The sequence below is a fragment of the Aspergillus costaricaensis genome (genome assembly GCF_003184835.1).
Source record: "Aspergillus costaricaensis CBS 115574 unplaced genomic scaffold BO79scaffold_11, whole genome shotgun sequence".
NCBI lineage: Eukaryota > Fungi > Ascomycota > Eurotiomycetes > Eurotiales > Aspergillaceae > Aspergillus > Aspergillus costaricensis.
Genome location: NW_020291811.1, coordinates 78,579 through 102,166, shown reverse-complemented (window position 1 = coordinate 102,166; position 23,588 = coordinate 78,579). Strand labels below are relative to the sequence as shown.

The 23,588-nt window shown below is 51.1% G+C and overlaps 11 protein-coding genes across 11 annotated transcripts; 6 read left to right on the top strand and 5 right to left on the bottom strand.

Moving 5' to 3' along the window:
- The first annotated feature begins 1,009 nt into the window (after window positions 1-1,009).
- BO79DRAFT_208409 (uncharacterized protein) lies at window positions 1,010-2,310 on the top strand. The gene has a single exon (XM_025682389.1). The coding sequence runs from the start codon at window positions 1,172-1,174 to the stop codon at window positions 1,919-1,921; it is 750 nt and encodes a 249-aa protein (XP_025540930.1). The 5' UTR covers window positions 1,010-1,171; the 3' UTR covers window positions 1,922-2,310.
- An 82-nt stretch (window positions 2,311-2,392) lies between these two features.
- On the bottom strand, window positions 2,393-4,329 carry BO79DRAFT_192438 (AATF family protein; the record flags this gene model as incomplete). The annotated part of the gene is made up of 3 exons (XM_025680895.1): window positions 4,187-4,329; window positions 3,995-4,100; window positions 2,393-3,932 (listed from the first exon to the last, which is right to left on the bottom strand). Exons 1-3 carry the CDS (start codon window positions 4,242-4,244, stop codon window positions 2,393-2,395), a joined length of 1,704 nt encoding a protein of 567 aa, XP_025540929.1. The 5' UTR covers window positions 4,245-4,329.
- A 211-nt stretch (window positions 4,330-4,540) lies between these two features.
- BO79DRAFT_244508 (Mrp/NBP35 family ATP-binding protein) lies at window positions 4,541-5,732 on the top strand (the record flags this gene model as incomplete). The annotated part of the gene is made up of 4 exons (XM_025685380.1): window positions 4,541-4,609; window positions 4,664-4,799; window positions 4,875-4,994; window positions 5,068-5,732. Exons 1-4 carry the CDS (start codon window positions 4,553-4,555, stop codon window positions 5,730-5,732), a joined length of 978 nt encoding a protein of 325 aa, XP_025540928.1. The 5' UTR covers window positions 4,541-4,552.
- Window positions 5,733-6,048: 316 nt separating this feature from the next.
- On the bottom strand, window positions 6,049-9,046 carry BO79DRAFT_227042 (lipase/esterase family protein; the record flags this gene model as incomplete). Its single annotated transcript, XM_025683843.1, has 4 exons — window positions 6,049-8,089; window positions 8,134-8,235; window positions 8,386-8,867; window positions 8,978-9,046. The coding sequence occupies 4 exons, from the start codon at window positions 9,044-9,046 to the stop codon at window positions 6,049-6,051; spliced, it is 2,694 nt and encodes an 897-aa protein (XP_025540927.1).
- A 573-nt stretch (window positions 9,047-9,619) lies between these two features.
- BO79DRAFT_227041 (uncharacterized protein) lies at window positions 9,620-11,233 on the bottom strand (the record flags this gene model as incomplete). The annotated part of the gene is made up of 5 exons (XM_025683842.1): window positions 9,620-9,643; window positions 9,950-10,056; window positions 10,174-10,528; window positions 10,585-10,882; window positions 10,944-11,233. The coding sequence occupies 5 exons, from the start codon at window positions 11,231-11,233 to the stop codon at window positions 9,620-9,622; spliced, it is 1,074 nt and encodes a 357-aa protein (XP_025540926.1).
- A 670-nt stretch (window positions 11,234-11,903) lies between these two features.
- BO79DRAFT_262582 (uncharacterized protein) lies at window positions 11,904-12,915 on the top strand (the record flags this gene model as incomplete). The annotated part of the gene is made up of 3 exons (XM_025686602.1): window positions 11,904-11,938; window positions 11,987-12,264; window positions 12,341-12,915. 3 exons carry the CDS (start codon window positions 11,904-11,906, stop codon window positions 12,850-12,852), a joined length of 825 nt encoding a protein of 274 aa, XP_025540925.1. The 3' UTR covers window positions 12,853-12,915.
- A 371-nt stretch (window positions 12,916-13,286) lies between these two features.
- Window positions 13,287-14,539, top strand: BO79DRAFT_262578 (uncharacterized protein; the record flags this gene model as incomplete). The annotated part of the gene is made up of 2 exons (XM_025686601.1): window positions 13,287-13,865; window positions 13,940-14,539. The coding sequence occupies exons 1-2, from the start codon at window positions 13,461-13,463 to the stop codon at window positions 14,537-14,539; spliced, it is 1,005 nt and encodes a 334-aa protein (XP_025540924.1). The 5' UTR covers window positions 13,287-13,460.
- Window positions 14,540-15,301: 762 nt separating this feature from the next.
- BO79DRAFT_227038 (uncharacterized protein) lies at window positions 15,302-17,504 on the bottom strand (the record flags this gene model as incomplete). Its single annotated transcript, XM_025683841.1, has 6 exons — window positions 15,302-15,323; window positions 15,447-15,867; window positions 15,925-16,540; window positions 16,612-16,677; window positions 16,743-16,894; window positions 16,943-17,504. 6 exons carry the CDS (start codon window positions 17,502-17,504, stop codon window positions 15,302-15,304), a joined length of 1,839 nt encoding a protein of 612 aa, XP_025540923.1.
- A 359-nt stretch (window positions 17,505-17,863) lies between these two features.
- On the top strand, window positions 17,864-19,237 carry BO79DRAFT_244506 (uncharacterized protein; the record flags this gene model as incomplete). Its single annotated transcript, XM_025685379.1, has 2 exons — window positions 17,864-18,341; window positions 18,393-19,237. 2 exons carry the CDS (start codon window positions 17,864-17,866, stop codon window positions 19,235-19,237), a joined length of 1,323 nt encoding a protein of 440 aa, XP_025540922.1.
- An 880-nt stretch (window positions 19,238-20,117) lies between these two features.
- Window positions 20,118-21,402, top strand: BO79DRAFT_6547 (NAD(P)-dependent alcohol dehydrogenase). The gene has a single exon (XM_025689554.1). It carries the CDS (start codon window positions 20,319-20,321, stop codon window positions 21,348-21,350), a length of 1,032 nt encoding a protein of 343 aa, XP_025540921.1. The 5' UTR covers window positions 20,118-20,318; the 3' UTR covers window positions 21,351-21,402.
- Window positions 21,382-22,802, bottom strand: BO79DRAFT_286574 (putative zinc metallopeptidase; the record flags this gene model as incomplete). The annotated part of the gene is made up of 2 exons (XM_025688484.1): window positions 21,382-22,714; window positions 22,784-22,802. 2 exons carry the CDS (start codon window positions 22,800-22,802, stop codon window positions 21,456-21,458), a joined length of 1,278 nt encoding a protein of 425 aa, XP_025540920.1. The 3' UTR covers window positions 21,382-21,455.
- Window positions 22,803-23,588: the final 786 nt, after the last annotated feature.

Genomic DNA, 23,588 nt, shown 5'->3' with positions numbered 1-23,588 from the left:
TCTCTATCAGCTCTTATTCGTCCGGGCATATGCACCGGTGGATTAGCACCATCTGATCAAGTGGCTAAAAGCTTAAAAAGACGATATGACCGCCGGGATCTGTGACGCATGCCGATTGGCAGATAATGGCCGTAGATATAACTGGCGCTCACGACTGCTGGGCTGTAGACGTCACATTGGGCATGATTCTACTGCACCAACACATGCGACAACCAGTCGATGCAGTTTCGCGGACCAGTCGAATCCAGCCCCAACCTTGAGACTTGATCTGAATCCTATCGGGCACCTCACAATCGGGCTTCATTGTAGCGGTGTAGACATGACACAAATGGCAACGGATCTTGAAATCGCGAACCTAAATGGTACATCGTGCACGCCGGACACCCTGCATATGGGTTCACCTATCACGCGGCGCCATTTCCATGCATGCTGCAGAGACTATCGCGCCACGGAGATTGCCGGCTCCGATAGGGTCCAGGTAGAAGCAACATGAAGCCTGGACCGAAACTTCGAGGCAGATTTCAGGATTTCCAGAAGACTTATGGTAGTTGATCGGAGGAGTATTATCGGGAGCCCGAAAACGTCCATTTCCACCGTAACAAGCCAAGCAGAGCCCTAATCCGGGTGGATAACAACGCGTATTCGACGTGGAGCCAGGCGGAAATGCAACCATGGAAGCCGGAATTGAGAGCATCGCATCCCCCTCCGTTTTCATCATTCAGGAGCGCCTTCCCCAGCACTAGCTCCTTCCAGTTCCGCCTGATCGGCTGGGGCGAAATCAATAGTCAGAAGTCAGAGGTGCCAGGGGAGGCACGTGAAGTCATTGATCATCCATTTGCCCGCCTCGGTTCCGAGTCACGGCTCCGCATATTCACTTGTTGGATGCAAAATGCGACTAGTTAGTTCCCTCCAATACCCCTGAAGGTCATTTGCACATCCCATTTCCACACCCCCTCCTCCTCTTCTCCCTTTTCCCCATCTTTTTTGGCCACTGCTAAAACTACTAAAGAAACTCTATTCCCGCTCTCCCGGCCCAATGGACTGTCACTTCCCCCGCATCTTGCAGAGTGCTAATGCCATTCCTTCTCTCCTGCTGCTGTTGCTGCTGCCGCTGCTGCTGCCAACAATAACATCTCTCTATCTATCTACTACTTAGCCATTGATCGAATCAATGCCTGACAACAAAACTACCTCCTCCTGGCCAGTAATAGGCTGCCACCCCTTCTCATCCTTCCGGTCCCTTTTCACTTCTGCCGGTAAAATGGATAAGCCTTGTACTACTCCGACTAGTCTTTCGGAGCCTCTACTACTCAACACCACCACAAACAATACTACCACTACTACTACTATTACTTCCCACCAACCATACTCACCATCACAACCACAACAACAACAACAACAACCAGACCTATTCGCATCCGAAATATCCAAACCACTCCTCCACTCACCACTACTATCCGAACCAGAAACACCCACCGAAAACAAAACCGCCTCTTTCATCTGGGAAGACATCAACCCCCCAGCCGAGTACTACCTCGCCGACAAATCAACATCAACACCACCCTCACCACCCCCAACCTACACTTACTCCCAACAAGACCAACAACAACAATCACCACCACAAGACAAAGAAAGCGATCCAACCATGATCGACACAACCACCAGATCCATCCCCGTCTCCTCCCTTCCAGGCTACAACGATGTCAGCGGCGCCGTCATCGTCGACTACGACGGCTTCCCGCACTTCCTTTCCCCCCAGGAAGAAGAGGAAAGGAAAATGAAGCTCCAGCGCGCCGTACAGGAGAAAATGCTCGGCTTACCGAGGCAGACCAGCTTCGAGTGGGAAAGACCCCTGTCTGCTGGGTCGGCGGCCGGGTGGTTGCCGAGGTATTCGCCTGCGAAGAGGGGAGCGCAGCGGTGATACCTACTGAACCACTGCGGCTTTTATTTTATTGCTGATTTTAAGGTTGCGCTCTGTGCTGGGTGTTGGTCTGTCTGTTGATGGATTGAGATGCATACGTGCCGACCTACTACTTTGCGCTTTGCGCTGCGCGCTCGATAGGGGAGTTCGTGGATGAGAATATATCCGAGGGTGTGGATACTCACTACCTTACCTATTGCGCTGCAGCAAAGCATTACGATTAATGAATTATGACCGATACGACCATCCCCAAGAGGGAGAAGAACAGAAGGCAGACAAATGTCGGGGAAGTCGAACCAAACTGTGACTTTTGTTGTTGTGTTGTGTTGTGTTGTTGTGTACCAATCCCACATACCATACATAGTAATCAATCCAAGCTATATACACTCCACACTTTTCCCCCCACTAAACAACTCTTAGATATAAGAAAAAAGGCAACCATACTATACACCCAAAGTAAGCAGTATCTACTTAGCTCCTAAACAACCGCAATCCACCCTCCTCTCTATCCTCCTCACTCTCCTCCGCACCACTCTCTTCATCCCCACTCTCCTCCCTCAACAGCCCACTGGCCGTCTTGCCCAACAACGACGCAAAGAACTCCTCGCGCGCATGCTTCGTCCAACTACCACGATCCTCCGGCGCCATGAAATTCTGCAACTTCTCATGAACATCGAACCGCATCTTGCGGCCCTTCGACGCCCGCGTATCCACATCCCGCTTGACCTTGTCCTTCCGCATCCCCGTCACAGGGTGGATAGCTGCTCCGCCGCGCGTCGGCAGTTGTATGTGCAGGGTATCGAGGCCGTTGGTGATCGCGTCGGAGGAGGCCATGCGCTGCTCGACGAGATCGCGGAGTAGGGATTGGTAGAAGACGGTGTCGTCGTAGATGGGGGTGGTGGCTGCTGCGCCTTCGGCAGCAGTGGTAGTGGTGATGGTGTCTTGACGGGCGCGCTTAGCGGCGCGGGAATGGTCGCCTGTCTCGGTCGCGACCTGGGCGTCCAGGACGGCGGTGATGGATTGCGCGCCCGAGCCGGATGGGTTGATGAGCTTGCCGCGGGTGTTGGCGGCGGTCGTGGCGGTCGAGCCGCGGACTTTGGCGGACCATTTGTCGAGGATAGTGCGGCGGTGGGTGGTCGCGGCGGATTCGAGATCGGTCATGCGTGTCCAGAGCGTCGCGGTGGGGGTGTCGGTGTCGACGCGCTTGCGCTTCTTGGGTTCCTCTGTGCTACCGTTGGTGTTGTGGGCGTCGGCGAGCGCAACGCGCAGGTCTTCGAGCGTGGACCAGAGTGCCAGAGCGGCGGATTCGGCGGAGGTGATGGCTTCTTCGGAGTCTGCGTCGGGGGAGGTGGCGGCGAGGGAGAGCTGGTTGATGGCTGTGAGACCCTTTTGGAGCTTGATTCGAGTGTTGAGGAGGGCGTCGAAGGTCGCGCGTTGTTGTTTCACGGCTTTGCCTTTCGCGGCGTCGGCTTTGGCGGCTTGGGAGATGCTCGCCGCGATGGTCTTTTGGTCGGTTGCCATCAGGCGCCGGAGTTCGTCGCGGTCGTTGGTGGGCTTGCGCGATTTGGAGTCGGAGTCGGATTCTGATTCTGATTCTGATTCTTCCTCTTCTTCGTCGTCATCTTCGTCCTCCTCGTCTTCGTCGGAGGGCATCTCGTCCTCGTCGAAAGATCCCTCGCTGCCTTCAAGGTCGTCCGGCTCGTCGGTATCCATGTCGTCGAGCTCGACCTGCTTCTTTCCCTTCTTTGCGGACTTGGACGGGCGCTGCTCCTCCTCCTCGCTCTCGGAGATGTCCTCGTCATCCTCGTCGCTACCCAGTTCCAGATCTTCATCTTCGTCTTCATCCTCGTCATCGTCCTCCTCGTCATCATCTTCATCCTCATCCTCATCACCCGACCGCGCCGCAAACGGATCATCATCACTATCAGCCTCCAACGCCGCGCGACTCACTTTCGACCCAGCATACTGTTTTCCGAGGGTGATGGGGTCCTGCTTGCGAAGCTTCGCTTTTCTGCAATGATACAATAGTTAGACACGCCCCATAAACAAAACGAGAAATTAAGAACAACCTACCCAACAGCCTGATAATGCTCCCTCCCCGCATTCTCATCCTTACCACCAGCAGCACCCTCCTCATCACTATCCTGGTTTCCGCGATCAAGATCCTCAGGGTCGTAGTCTAGAAAAAACATCACCAGAGTCAGAACATAGTTCCCCCCAACAACATCAACATCACCATCAACAGGATTAGAATTAGTAAATTACCTCTCGGAGTCAAATCCTCCAACTCAGCCATCTGTTCCGCCAGAGATTTCGGAGCCATGGCTGCGGCTGCGACTGTTCACGTCCGTGGTGTGGAAAAAATTAAATGTAAAAAGTAAAGTAAATCACCCAAACGGAAGAAATTCAAGACCGCAGACTAGTTTAGTTTCCCTCTGCAACTTTTTTTTTCTGCCCGAGATTTCGGGATGCGGTGTCGGGATTACCTACCATATTGGGAATGTGTTAGGTGGAATGGGGTGGGTTCTGCCGGCGGTGAGGTTTATTCTGGCAGTATTAGCTTCCATCATCTAATCATAGTAGACGGGCTTCAACTAGTGACATACTTCCAATTGATCACACTCGTTCACCATGTTGGGGAAGAGATTGTTCTCCACATTCCGGAGCTTGCAGCATGAGAACCCCCTGGTATTCTCCTCTCCTTCGGAATATTGGGGAAATTGGTACTAACAAGGTATTCAGGGCCTCCCTCGCTCCGGCACGCCGCCATCTCTCCGAAGTCGTCGCGGGCTCCCCGAGAAGCGCAAGATCCGCGATGTGAAGAAGGTGATTGCTGTGTCTTCTGCGAAGGGTGGGGTGGGGAAGTCGACGATAGCAGGTATGCTTTCATACTACCCTGTTCATTCCAGTCACACAACAACCAGTTGGATACTTATGAGATTACTGTCAATAGTCAACCTCGCTCTCGCCTTCGCCCGCCGCGGCATCCGCACCGGCATCCTCGACACGGACATCTTCGGCCCATCCATTCCTACTCTGTTGAACCTATCCGGCGAGCCTAGATTAGACGATAGTGCGTTATCCCACCTACACCTTCTCATTCTCAGGGAATCCTCAACTAATGAGTAATTCGGTTGGAATGACAGAAAACTGCCTCCTCCCCCTAACCAACTACGGCCTCAAATCCATGTCAATGGGCTACCTCCTCCCCAGCACCCAAGCACCCCCTACCACCGACCCGACCGAACGACCCCCCATGGACCCAACCCCCATCTCGTGGCGCGGCCTAATGGTCACAAAAGCAATGCATCAACTCCTGCACTCCGTATCCTGGGGTCCGTTGGACGTGCTCTTCCTCGACCTTCCCCCCGGCACTGGCGACGTGCAACTCACCATCAACCAGGAGATCATTCTCGATGGGGCAGTGATTGTGACCACGCCACAGGATATTGCGCTACGGGACGCGGTGCGTGGTATCGGCATGTTCCAGCGCATGGATGTGCCAGTGCTGGGGATGGTGAGGAATATGGCGTTCTTTGCGTGCCCGGAGTGTGGGACGCAGACGAAGATCTTCTCGCAGGGGAAGCATGTGCATGAGGGGGCGGATTGGGGGGTGGAGGCGGAGTGTAGGAGGCTGGGCGTTGGGTTCTTGGGTGATGTGCCGCTGGATGCGAGGGTTTGTGAGGATGCGGATCGGGGGATGCCGAGTGTGGTTGCTGAGGAAGGGAAGGAAGGGAAGGAGGGGGTGAGGAGGAGGGCGTTTTTGGATGTTGCGGAGCAGGTGGCGAAGAAGGTGGGGATTGAGTGGTAGGTTTGTATCTTTGGGGAGGGGGAGGGTGAGGATTATATGTATAGTATGTGTGTATGATTATACCCAAAATGTGTTATGGTTAATGGTTATGTGATTGCGGTATGTACAGTCATGCAGGTATTTAAGATGGTGTATGTCTTTGTAGTATTCGACAACGGGGTATTCCAAAACAATAAAACAGTAGATCAGAACTATAGATAGAACAGTGGCATATACTCGCCATGATTCATGCAGAAACGCATCATCGCCATGTCGCGAGACAAGGCGCAAAAATTCAACGGCATATACCATCAGCACAATCCCACTGGCGGCCAACTCAGTAAGCCACATACTCCTCGGCCGTCTTGAAGAACTCGCGATCTGGCATAGTCGGACGCGCGTGTTTGTCAACCTCAGCACTGCCATTCACCCCTCCAGTATCACCATTCACGCCACCAGGTACTGAATCAGCATCACCTGCATCGGTGGTCGACAGCGCATCAAACGAGCGATAAGCTGAGTCGCCATCCTCGCTCACCAGACCCACCACACCACCGGCGCGCAGTACAGCGCGGGTACTGGCTTCGTCCACATTCGTGGTGGTCACCGCAAGGGACTTCTCATCGCCGATCGTGCTGCTATCTTCAGGGAGCTCGGAGGTAAATTCGCTGCGGATGGTGCCGGACCCAGCATGAGATAGTGGCCGTTGGCGAAGTCGTGACCATACGCCATCTGATGTGGTAGGGATGGCGCCGGCTTCACGGAAGAGCGTCCTTGTGCTGGCGTTTTCGTCGAGGAGCGTTTTCCCTTCGTATTCGGGGAGTAACATAAGTCGGCTGCTGGATTTGCTCAGGGCTGTACCTTGCGGGGGAGAGGTTCCCAGCTGATCAACTCCGTCAGTTGACGCCTTGTGAGAGGTTACACTGTCTTTTTCTGATTGGGTTGGAACAATGACGATGTTCGTAGGCTGCGAGGCAAGAGTAGCCGGTTGAGAGGACGGCCGTAAACTCTCGGCTTTGGACCTGTTGGCCTCGTCCATTGATGCTCCGGCGCGCCCGGCGTCAACACTCTTTCGCTTGACTTCGCAGCCTTTCTGCTGTTCTTTTGCGATCGATCTCTCGTCTTGCTTGCTCGCCAGTCTGCTCCACATCGTCATGGGGTAACTCTTGCGTCCGGTCTTGGAGGGCAAGACGCCAGGGGCGTTGCGTCTCGCAGCAAGTGAACTGGGCGGAGGCAACTCGTCCTTGAATGTCTGAAGGCCGTACGCCAATTCCTTGATCCGCTGTCGCTGAACCCGGAGCTTGTCTTTGGCAAACTTCTCGTCCCATTCCTCCTTGGCTGCCAGCCATCCACGAACAAGTTTGGGGTTGAAGGTACCGACTTGGGAGCTGGGAATCTGGAGGACGGGACACTGAGACGGAGGATCAAGCGGGTAGATATTCCCCCGTTTGTCGACTCGTTGACGGATCATGCGGTCTTTGAAGGCCGGTAATGGATCACCTGCCCGTCCAATCGATGCAACTGCAGTGTCGTTGGTGGTACCGTTAGCAGCGTCTCCTGGTTTGTCAGATTCGCTGGATGACCCGGACTGCTGATCTTCAATTTCCACCTCCTCTTTCTGCGCACATGCCAGAGCCCAGGCCCCAAATTGAGCGATCGCCCGGTACATATACTTCGCGGGTCGTGTAAAGCTGAGAGTGGGAGCGACGTGGCAGAGGTCGTCCCAGACCTGTAGCTGCACATGGGTACCGGGGTATTTGTGAAGAATCTCGCGTGATGGATCATGCTCGTCGAGGAACTTGTCACTGGGCGGGTATGCTGTGGGGTTGGCGGCCTTATGTGCAATGTAGAACTGTTCATCTCGTAGCATTTCACCACCTCCGCTTTGAATCAGCAACGGAGGTAGACCTCCCAATGATGGCTGGAAGACAGGGGAGACGAGAGGATGAGACAGAAGCTCGTTAGTAGTGTACATGTGAATCTGGTCCTTGACCTCCACTGTCTCCCCATCAAGTACCACCTTGACAGTCTCGTGCTCGATGTCAAAGGCACGTTCCGCGTTCGTCGCGCTGTTCCTACGGCTCGAATATCCCTTCGCTGCTGTTTCTTCGGCCTCGCTGTCATTCGGGATGGCCTTGAGAGCCTCACTCTGGCTGGCTGAGTGTTTCTTGAGACCTTTCTTGAGTTCACGCAGCTCGTCCGCGTTTGGCGGGGGCCATGCAGCGGAGGGTTTATGTCTGAAGCCATAGGGAGGAATGTAGTCGCCCGGGTTGTCCGCGACAATGCTCGGGAACGAATGCGTGAGGTCCACCCAAGGGGAAATTAGGATAGCACCCGCCGGCAAAGGCAGACCTTGATCGCGACAAATGACAAGCATCCTACCAGAGTCAGCGTTGCTCTTCCACCGCTACAATTTACTTACGAGAACACCATTCCTCCACCAGCCGAGTCGCCGGCGAAAATGATCTCTTTCGGATCATGATCCTCCAGCAGATACAGGTATGCGGCTAGCGAGTCTTGTAGACTGCATGGGAACGGAAATTGCGGCGCCAGACGATATTTAGCTGGAAATTTGGAATTAGCTTTTACGGTCCACGGGTGGCATCCCAGTAGATCGGAACTCACTACATTAAATTAGCATTGCATACAAATGAGAGATAGGCGATAAGCTTACCGTGCAAAAACCCGACCCTTAAGCTTCCTAGCGTGCCGCTGCATCTGATAGCGATGGGTATCCAGACTAGCGAAGAAGTACGCCCCACCGTGGATATACAGCATGATCCGCTTTTGACTCGGATGATCACGACTGGTCTGCTTCCGCTCATTGTAATCATCCTTCATCTCGATCCACTCTCCCTTGAGGTCCTCGGCTGGTCCACGCCATTGCCACCACTCACTTCCTCCAACCCGTGCGATGCCCTTGGGACCCAACTGTTGGTTGATGGCCTTGGCCGCTGACGAGAGGTATTCCTCCGACACAGTCACGGTTTGTAGTTTCACCCAATGGGGCGCGGGCACCTTTTGGCAGGTAAAGGCCTGGAGATCCTCGACGGGATGTTTGGAGGCATAGACAAGGAATTCACGCAGGATGCGGATGGCTTCATCGTAGGTGACGTGGACGTTGGGCTTCTGACGAAGCGATTTGCGATGGACATACTGGAAGTAGAGGATCAGGGTCAATGTCAGAGTCAAGGTCCATGAACTATGACCCGAGATCAAACAAAATGGGGATAGAACAGTGAAGTGACAGCGGCAGGGCGACCCACATGCGAGATCAGGGTCTGGAGGACGGCCGGAGTGAGGGCCACACTCAGGGCAAAGGTGTTGAGTGGCATTGTACTAGTCTAAAGGGGGGAGCAGTCGACCAGGACACATGGCTCGAAAAGCCAAGTATAAGAGACGGAAAGAGAATTGCAGGGGACAATAATAGTAAAGAAGGATAAAAGATGAAGATTTAAAGTGGAGGACGCGAGCGGGTCAAAAAGAATGAAGGGGGGGAAGAAAGGGGTGGGAGGTGGAACGAGCGTGCATGCAGCGAAAGAGGGAGGAGAGAGAGCGAGATTAAGAGAAAGATAAAGGAGAGGAAAGGGACAGGAACACGAAGCGATTGCCACATGTCATTGGGCACTGCATCGTCATTGCATTGATAGTCAAAGTAAGTAGAAGAAGAGAAGTGGAGAGGGTTATCCAAACTCTCTTCAAAAGATCCCGACCGGTCGGCGGTGATGTCATGGGACCCCCGTCCCTGGCAGCCCCAATCAATTCAATCAATCACCGCCACTCAACTTCCTGTCGATGACTTGTTTCTTTTGCCAACGGATGTGCAGTAAAGAGCCACGCGTTGCTGCAGCAAGCCAAGACTGCACGGTGGACTCGCTCTCTCAGCCTCAGTCTTGCCATTCTCTCCCCTACACAGCCCGCTGGCAGTGGCGCTGAGTAGAAATATATATTATACTAGCATAGTACTAGTAGAGCAACCAGCCCCCATGAAGCTACTATGAAAGAGTCCTGAGTAGTACTACATTATTTTGACAGAGTGATATGTTCCCAGAACCGAATATGTTACAGCCCTGGAGACAGACCAACTCAAGCTTATAATCTTATCATCATATAATGTAACCGGTGGTTAATTCCCACTGCATAGTAGCTATCAACTCTTCCCCTTTTGCAACAAGCTTAACAACGCTACAAAGAAGGCACCAACGGTCCATGCTATAGCCCAGTCATCGAAAACTAACCTTGCAATGGCTACGCTTAGCAAGATTAGTATTACTCTCATAAGTAGCACCATATGCCGCAAATTGCCTTCCCAATTGTCGCCGATCATCAAGCCGCGAAATTGAATCTCACCCAACTCCGGACAATGCCAAACGTTGAGTTTTCTCTGGATATCTCTATTGATTGAGGATCAGTACTTCCCGTTCATAGATATTGACGAACGAAGGAGACCCATACTGGTGACCATGTATTAATCTCTCCCTGCTAAGGAGGTGATTGTGTGCAGCAATCTTAGCTTGAAAGAAGCACTGGGTAAGTATAGGCCGGAGACTGAGTAACGAGAGCTCACGTTCCGCTCTGAATTTAGTCCTCTCAGGGCATTCTGCATAATCCGCATAGCTCGTTACACAGTCATCATGACAGTACACGGCCCCAGTGGAAGCTTTATATGGACAAGGCCAATCCTGAGGCTTGTAATCCGCGATGACTTGCTCCAAATGCTTCCTTTTGGCAACCGAATCTTCACTGTTATATATACCAACATATTCAATGCCTGTCGATCGATGATCATTGGCCAGCTTCTGCCCTGCAATAGAAATCTTTGGTATTGCAATCAGAATAATTGCCCCAATTTTGATGTTTAGGAGCCACATACATCAACAATTTCCACCTTATTTACACAAAACCATGGCAAATATTTCGCCCAAACGCCTCTCTGTGCGTAAAACTCCCGGGAAACTGCTTGCCACGCGGTAACCTCATCAGTTGGGTCAGTGATCACCACCGGAACAATCTGGCAGCGCTCTTTTCTGCCCCAACAGATAAATATCACGAGGAAGTCTTTCTCGAACATCAGCTTGAAGAAATCTCCCAATTCCTTTCTCCGGATTTTATGGGGACCAGGTGGGCGGTCCGTTGCACTTTGCTCGAACAGAGTGTCCGAGCTATCTTGCCTTGGGCATTCTCAACCACTGACTTTCATGCTTGATTGTGTTTCTCGAGTATGGATCATACCTTCGAACGCGCCGAATTCTACGCCCCGACGTTTGGGAAGTATTAGGCACCGAGATGCTTGCTATAGGTGGGGGAGCTTGATTGCGTCCAGTATCGGCAAGCGGAAGTAAAGATTGCCCTCGTGAGTTCCTCGGAAGGCGTGCATGCATCCATGACATATCAATAATTCGGAGGTACCGCTGAGCCAAATCTCCGTTGACGGCGAGATAATATGCTGAATTGCTGGGAATTTCTTCATCATTGTATGTTGATCGAAGCAGAGCTCGACTAGGTTTGGTGATATCTTGCATTTTGACTGCGAAAAGGGTGAGTAGCAGTGAGTTGAAACATTCCCAATACTTTGACAAGAGGTTATTGAATGCCAGAAGATACTAAGAACAATATATACACAACAGTCAACCCACATCTAGTACCAGGGAGCGCTAAAGCCTCGCAGCTCCAGCTGTAAGGCTGAAAAACTAAGAATAAATTAATTTTATAATATTAATATATTAAATTATACAGTTAGATTATTCCTGGTCAAGTATCAGTCTTGCAGCTTAGTAGCCTTGTCTCCAAGAAAGTCTTACAGTGAAATCCAATAACTTCGGCTGGTTTAAATTCATTATTAGTTAGGTACGTGCGGTAATTCTCTTGTAGGGGCTATGCTAAGCAATATACAAATTATTTGGATAAACCTAGGCCACATCAAGAGGTCGACAAAATTGGGCATAAAGATGAGGCTGCGAAAGAGATGACACAAGCCCTCAAATAAGAATTAGGCTTGCCAACTGTTTTACCCCTCCTCACCCTCGTCGGCGGCAAGCACAGAAGTATGCAGCCTTGCTTCTTTTGAAGCGGGGTAACGTCTGTGCTATAAAGCCACCTCATGCTATCGAAGGACAGGCTAAACCAGGCTCTAAACTCATGTAAAACCTCTATATTCTGTCAACTGAACCCACGTTTCCTTTTTGGTCGAAAATGGAGCCACGACCTAAAACCTCTCAATATGCAAGGTAAACACCTCTCCTCGTCATGATAAACCTTTACTAATATAGCCGAAGGATTTTCCGAGAACGACCGATCCAGGTGATTGTAGGGAGTGCAAAGAGCTCCTATTTTGTCCACCCTGAGGCCTTGTCATGGTGCAAAAACTCAGCACTAAGTGCGCGAATCGAAGGGCCGTGGAGGCAGCACGGAGATGAAAGTCCAATCGACTGGTCCGACTTTGATGAGCAGACAGTCGAATGCGTCTTAAGCTACCTTTATACGCAGGACTACTACGTCCCTGAGTTGAATTATTGGCCTGATGATGATTGCAAAGACGACAATGACGGCAAAGGTAGGGCGCCTCCCGCTAAAGTTGAAATCGGTGTTTTATTGTACCAGGATTGAGCCGTTCCATCTAACTGACACAGAGTTCGTTATATCTGAGTCCGCACCTGGTAGTCCAAAACCACCTAGCCGGCCACTAACGCCATTGAGTCAGTGTCTCGAGGTTGGCCTACCGGCAGATACTTACCTTACTGCTGCGGACGCTTGCACCTACCGAGGATTTCGGGATCCTCCTAACGATAGGCTTGGCACTGAAATTTTGGTCCATGCGAAAGTATATTGTTTCGCACATCGTTATTGTATCCGCGAGCTTGAGGTTTTTGCACTACAACGTCTGACAAAAGTTCTTATTGTCGTGGATGTAGAAGAAGAGGCTGTGTTTCCGTCTCTCGCAGATGCTATCCGTGTTGTCTACGATTCGACCCCGGGTGCGAATTTGCAACATAATCCTGCTCGAAATTTGTTATCCCAGTACGTTGCATTGCATTATACTAGATTGCCAACCGAGAGCTTGGATCGGGTTATGGCAGAGGGCGGTGATTTCGTGGTTGATTTATCACACAAGTTGGCTAGACGACTCAGGACAGGGACCTAGGTGCCCAGTCTCTGAAGAAGAAGATGGATGAGCTTCAATGAAAGATAAATGAACTAAAAGGAGGTCTTCAGGAACACGAAATCCAGCTTTAAAGTGCTAAGAAAGAATTGACAATGTGGCAGAATCGAAGACGGATGTTGGTATAACCTGGGATTGCCTACACTTGATGCACCACATCATAAAGCGGGCTGTCTCAAACTATTCAATATACTATATGATGTCAATTGACTGGAGTTCTGGTATCGTTATATAGTAAGGTTATCGTTGGAGGAACTGGAATGGGCCATGGTTCAATGACTCAGCAGGTCGTATTCGAAGGACCTGATGCCCCACTGTTTTCTGTACCTTATCACCGATTTCCTCGAGAAGAATGCATGGCCACTATGAGCTTACGGCAACACCTTCCCCTCTGCTCGTATCTTTTCTGGTGATACCCTCGTGTTCCTTTAGCCCAGCCAAAACATCCGCATCCATCCGGTTGAACCTTACTTTATGATCTCAACATGACGACACTAAGTGCATTTGCATCAACTGCTCTCGCTTCATGAATTAAATGCATTGAAACCTCTCACCAAAAATGAAACCCTCAAGCTCACCACATATTAAACATGCAACAGCAACCTGATGTATACCTCGAATCTCACAAACAGGTCCTTCAATGGACCAAAGAGTTGGAATTTCTGGGCTATATCCTCCTCGAAATAATTGGCCCGGATGGCCTCGAAGAAAGAGGATATTACTGTCACCAGGCAGCGGACCTCCCGGCAATTGTCGATACCCTTGAATGTGCTTGCTTCCAGCCCAACAGCAGGCTTCGGTGTGTATTAGACGAACGGACCTTAAGACATTTCAGAAGCCTACTCTTGAGGTCAAAGCAAATTCGGAACGTGATGGCTCACCATCTTTTGTTGAATCATGAGAAATTGTTGGCCTTGGGAAAAACAAAGGAGGAGCTTGAGCGGGAGTTTCAGTCTGCTATCAGTCAAGTTGCATCGAGATATAACATTCAACAGGTATATTTGATTGGAAATCATACTTACTATTGAATCCAATGAACTGGTTAGTTTTACGCTCTGACTAATGTCAGGTTACGTGGTATCCCGACGACACTGAGTTCAGTGGAATTTCAAACCGTCATACTGAAGCCATCGCTTTGGGCAGTGAGTCACCACTATACCAGCGCCAGAGAATCCTTTGGTCAGAAGCAGGGCCGTCAAATATGCCGAAAAAGAAGAAACACAAAGAAAAGAAAGAGATAGAAAAGAAAGAGAAAGGAAAGAAAGAGAAAGGAAAGAAACAGAAAAAGAAGAAACAGAAGAAAAAGGCGACAGAAGAAAGCCGAGCGGCCCATTGGAACGTTTTCGAGGCGTCCTTGCGACGTAAACTTGCAAGGATGCAGGAAGAGCAAGCCCGATTAATGGAGGCTAAAGCTCGAAAGCTTCAAGCCTTGGAGCAACTATACCGTCAACGGCGGCAGGCGAGAATAAACCAGATCAATCGGATCCTGCGTATGATGGAAGATGAAGAGCGAGACCAAAAAGTTCAACGCAGGAAGATTCTTGGCGAATCTTCAGGAGCCAGTGATAGCATGGATGCGCTTTTTATTCTTATCCTCCTAGCCTTGAGCTCTCCGTTGTGGCTTTCTGGATTGGTTGTCCGCAAATTTGGGGTACAAATCATGAGGTGAGACTGATGAGAGATCCATATTATTGAAAGCACAGCTTGGGGAATGAAAACATTTTGCTCGTATAATCATAACATAAGTCTTATGAATCTTTCCAATCTTTCAATTACCTTCCACCAACTTTCACTCTGGGCTGTAAGCATCTGAGACCGGAACTAGCTTTGCTTCATGATATCCTACAAACAGCGCGCACACCATTAGAAAGTTGCAACTTTGTTTGTGGACTGAAGTCAAAGTAACCAGCCGAGAAACTATTGACTGATTGGTGTGCCTGAGGAGGATTAGTACATTGGGCCGGGAGCCGCTGAGGGGACATTGCGCTAAATTCTACTTTAGTGAATGTTTGTAGATTTATCACATAGTCGCATTACTACCCGTATAAAATCAAAGCTCCTGGACTAGAAACGAATCATTAAATCCTATCTGAGGTACCTGGTGCCCGAGGCATTAAGATTCTTCCTTAGGTAGTACATATTGGTTTCAGGCCAAAATGTACACAATTTTCAGGCGGTAGGGGCTGTGCTGGCTTCAAAGCCAGGCTTCCTCAATGAGGTATGTAGCGTCTCCCTTATTATGCAGACCATTTGATCTTCAAAAATAATCCTACCTTACAAATTCTACCGATGTATAGCTTCACGGATAATATAAACAGACAAGGCCTTGATAATAAACAGATTATCCCAGCTTCTAAAGATTAAAATACATGAATGTCTCCCCATCAGCATCCCACAGCATCTCCTACCCCTAGGTAGTACTTCTCCTTATTTAGGACACGCAGGTGCATTTGCTATACCGCTGATTAGCCGAAATTTTTTTTTCTGTTTGGATAGAATCTACTCACCCCTTCTTGCACTTCTTCTTCTTGCAAGACGAGGAAGAAGAGGAAGAATCCTTAGTCTCCTTCGAAGACTTGGTAGTAGTCTTAGTAGCCGTCTTCGTACTCTTGGTCGTGGTGGAAGTCTTGGTGGAGGTGGTGGTTTCCTTGGTCTTTGTGGAAGTCGAAGTCGTGGTTGTGGTATCCTTAGTTGAAGTGTCCTTAGTCGAGGTATCCTTGGTGCTCGTATCCTTCGAGTCAGGAGTAGCCGTCGACGTGGTCTTGGTGCTAGTGATAGTCGCGGTATCCTTGGCCGAAGATGAGCTAGACTTGGTCGTTGCGGTCTCGGTATCCTTCGGCTTGCTGCTGGTAGACTTGGTAGTCTGTGCTGCCTCGGAAGATCCAGAGCCATGCTTGCTCTTGGTTGTGGTCTCGGCTTTGGTGGAAGTGCTTGTCGCAGGCGTGATCGTCGCCTTCTGCGAGGACGATGTCACGGTGGACTTGACCGTGTGCGAAGCTAGAACATATCAGCATCGAGCGATAGATTTCTTCCTATTTGATAAGAAGGGCTTACCTGTCTCCGAGGCCGTGTTTGCAGTTCCAGTCTGGCTCGGCGTGGCCTTGCTAGAAGCAGAGTGGGACTTGACTGCCGAGGAGGACGGCGTAGCAGTAGGCGTGCAGACAGCCGCTGACGAGGCATCGCGCTTGGCAAAGGCAGTGCCGTCCGTTGCACTCCAGTCCAGCAGCTTGCCGTTGTCCCATTTCCATGATGCAGTAGGGTACTTCTCATTGAACGCATCCAGCGCCTTGCCATAGACGTTCTTGGCCCCCGCAGCCTCGGTGCTAGTGACTCGTGCGGAAACCGATGAGATGCGGGTCGAGACAGCCGCCGCCTGGGTGCTCAGAAACTTATCCATCCAGCTTTCATATGCACTGGCCCAGCCGTTCTTGGGTTGCGGGAGGTCGAGGTCTTGGTTGCAGGATTTCTGTTGGCTCATGAGGTCATCAATCCCAAGGAAAGCTTTATACATGCGGGTGTTGGCGTTCTTGAAGTAGGTGGCGACGCTGTTGTCGCGGAGCATTGATACAACCACTGCCAGAGTGTTCATAATGCTCAGCGCGCTGCCCTGGCGGGCGTCTCCGGTGCCGTCGACCGAAGCCATACCGCTCAACTCTTCACTTCCGAACATCTGAGCCGATGGTCAGCTATTAGTTAATGGGTAGAGTGGACTGATAACGGGGTAGTGCATATTAAACTCACAGGTGCCTTGTACGAATTCAAACGACTGTCCATGGCCACCAGGTCCGGATACGTCTCACCAGGCAACTACCATACTGATTAGCAACCGGCATCACATTATGGTGGTGATTAATCCGGGAAGAGATACTTACATAACTGTAGAGCTTCTGGAGCCGGGGCTTATTCACTCCTTGCTTGTTCTTGAAGGTTGAGTCGATCGTAAGGAACCATTCTTTGAAACTGTCGCAGAACTTGTACTCGTCAATCATAGCCGTCAAGAAGGCATCAAGGATTTGGAGCTCGTCTAGAAATAGTTAGAGAATGCATAGACTCTAAAAAAGTGACCACTCACAAACATGATCCACATTAATGTGTGGCATCTCCTGGTTGTTCTTGTTGATCTGGGCTCCCAGATCGAGGTACTTTTGTTGGGCACTTGCCTCAACATCATCCCAGTACCCAGCCGTTGTTTTCGAAACGTCAGCTGCATTGGCGATGGTCGTGAACGTGACGGCGGCGTCGCAGGTGTCTAGCTTGGGAATGAAGTACCCGAGGAAGCTATAACCGCTAACTTTGTTTTGGCTAGTTTGAATATTCTTTGAACGAAAGTATTTGGGCTTGTAGATCGTCTGCCCCAAGTCGCAGGTGCCGAGCTTTTCAGTCTTGGTATGATCTCGGCGATCAAAGTAATTCAGACCGCGCCGCCTGGTCGATGAGGTGGTGTCATCCTCATTCTGCTCGATATCGTCCTCCGTGAGAGTGGTAGGGAGTGTGTATCGCCAGCAGGAAGCCTCAGCGCTCGCGCTCGCACTGGCAGCAACCGCCGACGACGAGGCCTCTCCACGTGGGATAACAGAGGCTGTGGTTAGATTAACCAACAGGAATAAAAGAGCGACAGCTTTTGAACCAGCCATGGTGAAAAAGAATTCAAATGACTGTATAAGAGTTGGTTGTGTGATGGTGACAGCAATTACAGAAAGGGACCAAGCAGGTATTTATCCTACGCTGGCGGCATCACGTTCTTCCTCATCTGTCGGTATATGGCTCAAGACCCTTTCAATGCCGAACGTTTGGGGGCTATGATGTTTCAATGTTGGGGCCAAACCGCGAGGCTCAGCAAGGATCCGAACAGGAAAGGTTAGGGCACGAATTGGTAGGATCAGCCACCGCCCCCAGCCTAACCCGCTTCTTAATAATTACCCCTTCCTTGTCGGCTTCCCACCGAACTTCATCTCTCCAAGACCCCGAAGACAACCTGAATCAATTGATCCACATGCACATCTTTGACTTACCACAAGAGCTTCTGGAAGCCATCTTGGCGCAGACCTCGCGTGGCTCTCTCGCCAGCCTCGCGCGGGTCTGCCAACGTCTCCGACCGCCCGTCGAGCGCGTCTTGTACCAGTCGGTGTACTTGCGTAACCACGACGGAGAAAAGTTCACCTACGCGCTGGACTGTGTACCTTCCCGTGCCGAGTATGTTAGAGAGCTTCTAATTCACTATCACTACGTCGATGTCGAAGATGAAGAGGAGTACTATCCATTGTATGCGGAAACCCTTGCTCCGACGATCGGGCGTCTCGTGAATCTGCGAACGCTTATCGTCAAGGGGCTCGAGTTCGACGCAGACCGAGAAGAAGACGACGAAATTATTGGGGGATATGAGAGAGTCATTGCCGAAGCCGAGAAATGGGACACTCTCTTCGCGCAATCTGCTGTGCCGGGCTCGCAGATCCTTCCTTCGCTTACAAAATGTCTGCCAAACCCTTTATTATCCTCTTACCTCATATGCTAACGTTCCTCAGGTGTGATGATCATGGATGACATTGCGCCCAATGAGCCAGCTTGGGACTTTAGTCTGAGGGGCGCCGTGCTGATCCATCCGCACCTCCAAGACCTGACCGTAGTCGGGGGCGAACTTGAGAGCCTGAAGAATCATGTACCTGCACCACGATCGACACCACTTGAAAGGCTAAACATGTTTGGCTGCGATGTGTCACCCTCCGCGATGGGCGAGTTGTTGTCGCTGCCGCGTGCCTTGAAACATTTGACGTATAAAGGGGCGCCTTGGTGTTACAGGCCCACAAATCTTATGCCGAACCGGCAAATATACGTCGACATGATCAAGAATCAAGCGGATTCACTTCTGAGTCTTGACATTGACTTCTATCCAGGGATTGTTAATAATCCCCCGGTAGACTTCACTGCCCTCGAGTGCCTGGAAGAACTCACCGTTGAATCTGATGCATTGAGAGGCACCGGAGAATACGACCCGAAGAATAACAGCAAGATATGTCTGTGGGAAAGTTCTGAACTAAAATGTCAGCTTCCTCCCAGTCTCAAGCGCTTAGTGCTGTTCCTATACACCCCGAGGAGTCTTCCGGATTGGCGTACCTTGATTATACTCTACAATTGGATTGCGCGAGGAAGTTTGCCAAATCTGGAAAAGGTCACCTTCCAGGTAGCAAAGCCGTGTGAACGCGAGATAATGGACCGATCGATTGGAGACAATGAACGGTCAATTGGCCAGGCATTTGAAGAGGTCAAAGTGGAATTGCAGTTCGAGCGGGTCCCTAACAGCAAGAACGACGGCTACGAGCTTTTCGACTGCCCTAACTGCGGCATTAATTGGCGAAACATGCATGCTTGATCTGAGCCTTATTTAATATCAATGGCATACCTGCAGCACTTCAGAGAATACATCTGCCAGCGTTTGATAATACTCTACTAGAAATGAAACACATCCGCACATCATAAGTAACCAGTAGCTGTAAATAACAAACTAGTAGCCTACAGCCCAATAATCTCCCAAAACAATCAAAAAAACCACACACCCTAAACCAAAAAATCACACCACCCCTCACCCACCCCATCCGACAGAAACCCAGGGGCCAAACCACCCACCCCCCTCGTATCACCATCGCACAGACCAAACATCAACAACCCAAACAAGGTTAAAAAAGAAAGTTGTTGGTTGCACGTCCACGCGACACAATGGGGTCTAGACGTTTCTGAAGGATCCGAAATCTGGGGCCAAATGGCCATGATTGACGGGTAGCGGTTTATCAGCCGTGTATGTGGGGGCCCACAGGCCCCTGAATATCATGACTTGCTTTTGGGTTTGGGTACCTGCGTCGTTGGGCTGTGCTCGTATTTGCTGGGGGTGAGGTGTGGACGCGCGGTGAGATGGGGGTGGTTTGGGTTGGCTTGGCTGAGGTTTGGATTTCTGGTATGAGAACCGGGAGGAGGATTGCTTATGCTTTATGTATTGTGAAGCTCATGATTTGGGTCTGTGGAGGTTGGAGAGAGAAGACAGAGAGTTTCTTTTGTGTCTAGAGCATCATGAGATGATGGTGCCAGAACTGTGGGCTTACGGTGACACGGTCAGGAGGAATATCGGTTACTCCTTGTCCTTTCACGGTAACCTGTCAAAACAAGGTAATTTTGGACCTGTAAAAGATGTTACAATATGACATAAGTTTGACTAGTATCACTTCACTCTACAGAAACACCAGATCCGTTGGGCATAGAAATGGATAATCGAGTGAAGCTAGTCAAGGACGTCTTATCTTATCGCTCGCAACCAGTCATCCATCCAACCGCACTAATCCCAATCCGGCCGATGCAACGCAACATGACAGCTTCAGCTTCATCTCCATCTCCATCTCCATTACCACTCCACAGCAACAACAAACAACCACCACCACCATCATCATCAACAACCACCCAAAATGGCATCCCCATCTACCCACCCCCAAACAATGCAAGCCTGGCTCTACAGCACCACGCACCCAACCCTGGAACAAAACCTCACCCTCACACCCAGCGCCCCGACCCCACCAGCGCCCAAAAACACCCAACTCCTCATCCGCGTCCACACCTGCGCCCTAAACCCTGCCGACTACAAAGTCCCCGCCATGCCCGTAATATCAACCCTTCTGATCCGAAAACCCGCCAGCCCCTGCCTCGACTTCGCCGGCGAAATCGTCTCCACGGGCCCGAACGTCCCCTCCACCCTCACCCCGGGCAAACTCGTCTACGGCACGCTGCCCCTCCCAACGCAATTCGGTCCGCTGGCTGAATACGTTGTCGCTGAAGCCGAGCACGTACAGATAGTCCCGGAGGGAGTGGAGGTTGACCACGCTGCGACGGTGGGAGTAGCGGGGCAGACGGCGTGGCAGGCCATCGCGCCGTATGTGACACCGGGGGCAGGGGATAAGGTGTTGATTGTGGGAGCGTCGGGCGGGTGTGGGATCTACGGGGTGCAGATCGCGAAGGCGCTGGGGTGTGAGGTGACGGCTGTGTGTTCGGGGAAGAATGTGGAGTTTGTGAAGGGGTTGGGGGCTGATGAGGTGATTGATTATACGGTGGAGAATGTGGTAGAGGTGGTGAAGGCGAAGGGGAGGGTGTTTAGGTTGGTGGTGGATCATGTGGGGGAGCCGTGGGAGTTGTATCGCGAGAGTGACAAGTTCATGGTCCCTGGGGGTGTGTTTACCCAGGTTGGGGCGAATTGGATGCCTACGTTTGCGGTGAGGTTTATTCGGCCCGGGTTTTTGGGTGGGGGGAGGATGAAGTATGTGCCGATTTTCTGGAAGAGCAACAAGAAGGATTTGACCAAGGTGGGGGAGTTGATTGGCGAGGGGAAGGTGAAGGTGGTGTTGGATAGTGTGTTTGGGTTTGAGGATGCGCCGAAGGCGTTTGAGAAACTCCGCGGGGGAAGGGCAAGGGGGAAGGTTGTGGTCCGTGTGGTGGAGAGGTCGTGAGGGGGGTGGGGATAGTGTGGGGATGGATGGTGTGGGTTGTTTGGCATTCAGTTCATGGCGTCGTGTTTGATTTCATCTAGGAAGGGTGGGTGCTATGTGACAGATTCAATTTCGCTTCAAAAATGTCAGCGCGCCGAGAGACATGGCATCCACGGCGGTTTGGAGGGTGGGCTGGATCACTGGGGCGAAGAATGGCGAGTGATTACTCGGGAGATCTTTTATCGCGTCGTTCTTGACTGCATTATCCCATGTCTCTGGATCGATCCCGCCATAGGTCCACATCACGTACGGCGCGTTCACAGCTCTAGCGAGTAAGGAGAAATCCTCGCTGGCACCTGCCGGGTCAGACTCGATGAGTCGCTTTCCAAAGTAAGAGCCGAATGTATTGCATAAGGCTCGCACGGTAGCGTGGTCGTTGATAGTGGCCGGGGTCGACATGACATGGTCGATTTGCGGTTCCTTCTCGCAGCCGGCCGCCTCGCATTCGGCGCGGATGATGCGCTTGATCGCACGTATTACGCGTTCGCGAATCGAGTCGTCGCATGTCCTCACATCAAGCTTGAAATCTAGGGTATCCGGGATGACATTGGCCGCTATGCCAGCTTGGATGTAGCCACAGGTGACCACCGCCAGTTGTCCCGGAGGCACCTCGCGCCCTACTATGGTCTGCAGCTTCAAGATGATGGCCGCTCCGGTAACAACGGGGTCAATGCATGCCTCGGGCGCCGAACCATGACCTCCCTTTCCAAAGATGCGCACATTGAATGAATCCGCAGCGGTTAGTAATCGACCAGAACGGACGCTCACTGTGCCGGCCTTGAGTGGCATCACATGCGCTGCCAAAACCACATCCGGAGCGGGTATTTTGTCATAGAGACCGTCATCTATCATAGCCCTGGATCCTGATAGGAGCTCCTCTGCTGGCTGAAATAGGCAAATCAGAGTCCCCGTCCAATGCGTTCTGGCGGATTGTAGGAGAGAAGCACTAGCCATCAGGCTGACGACGTGGGTATCATGACCGCAGGCGTGCATTACGGGGACCTCGACTCCGTCCTTGTTTTTGGCGACTTTCGTGCTGGCGTAAGGAAGTCCTGTCTTCTCCTGTACGGGGAGTGCATCCATGTCGGCTCGAAGTAGGATTGTCGGACCAGCACCATTTTTCAAAACGCCTGCGACGCCGTAGCCGCCAATGTGTGTATGTACCTCGTAGCCGAGTTCTTTCAAATGCTGGGCCGCAATGGCAGAAGTGCGTTCTTCACAGAATGACAATTCGGGATTGCTGTGGATATCACGATAGATGTCCTCGAATGGCGTCAAGTCAGGACGGGCTTCCTCGAGTATGTCCTTCAAGGCCGTTTCGGAGGCTGTGACGTCAATCATTAGCTTCATTGACTGTAATTGCACGAATTGGGAGACTCAATTAGTACACTCACCCGCGTGTCGAAGCTGCATGTTGAATAGAAGTTTGCTTTAATTGAATTGATGGATTGTCTGTGGATAGAAGTTCTGGGTAACCTTCAGACGCCTCTTATGGAAGACTGCTAGCCCTTCCGAGCATTCACCGAGGAATTGGCCGGGTGCAGGCGGGGTTGGGATGTTGCTTTGTCTCAAAAGGCAATTTGGCCCCATAATCAGATAGACACAATTGCCGAAGATAGCATGTCAGGAGGGGCCTAGTGAGCCATTGTCATTGTAAAGTGGCCAGAGTGATTGGAGTGGGACGGATGAATACAACTAACATAGTAGGAGGATGATGCTCTCGGACCCCGTCGGCTAAATGCGCCACTGCTGGTTCTCCGTTTCCAATCGAACCCCGCCCCCAGCGGTTCTGTCTTCATGCTTATCTCCCCCCAGTTTAGGGGCTCGGCTATCGGGAATACAAGAACCATGGAAGCCTGCACCGTAATGCCGGCCTTTCCGTTGATTTCCCGGGGTTTGATCGACATGAATATATCATATCATTGTCAATAGTAGCGAACCTGGTTGGCCAATTAATCTAACCCAAAGACCGCTGCTGTCATCATCTTGTTCAGTGACTAGAATACAGCCTAATTTTATATAATCGGGCATCTCGTACAAAGACGACTGGACGGAGGATATCTTGCATCGGAAGATGATTGTCATTCAAGGTCATTATCATTCACGTGCCTGTACCCTGGCAGTATTTTTGAGCAGAACATAACAATATAGAAATACCCTACTTTGTCACTCTGCTAATCCATTTAACTGCAGTATGAC

Coding starts and splice junctions, on each gene's coding strand:
- BO79DRAFT_208409 (XM_025682389.1), top strand. CDS start 1,172: ATGCCTGACAACAAAACTACCTCCTCCTGGCCAGTAATAGGCTGCCAC.
- BO79DRAFT_6547 (XM_025689554.1), top strand. CDS start 20,319: ATGGCATCCCCATCTACCCACCCCCAAACAATGCAAGCCTGGCTCTAC.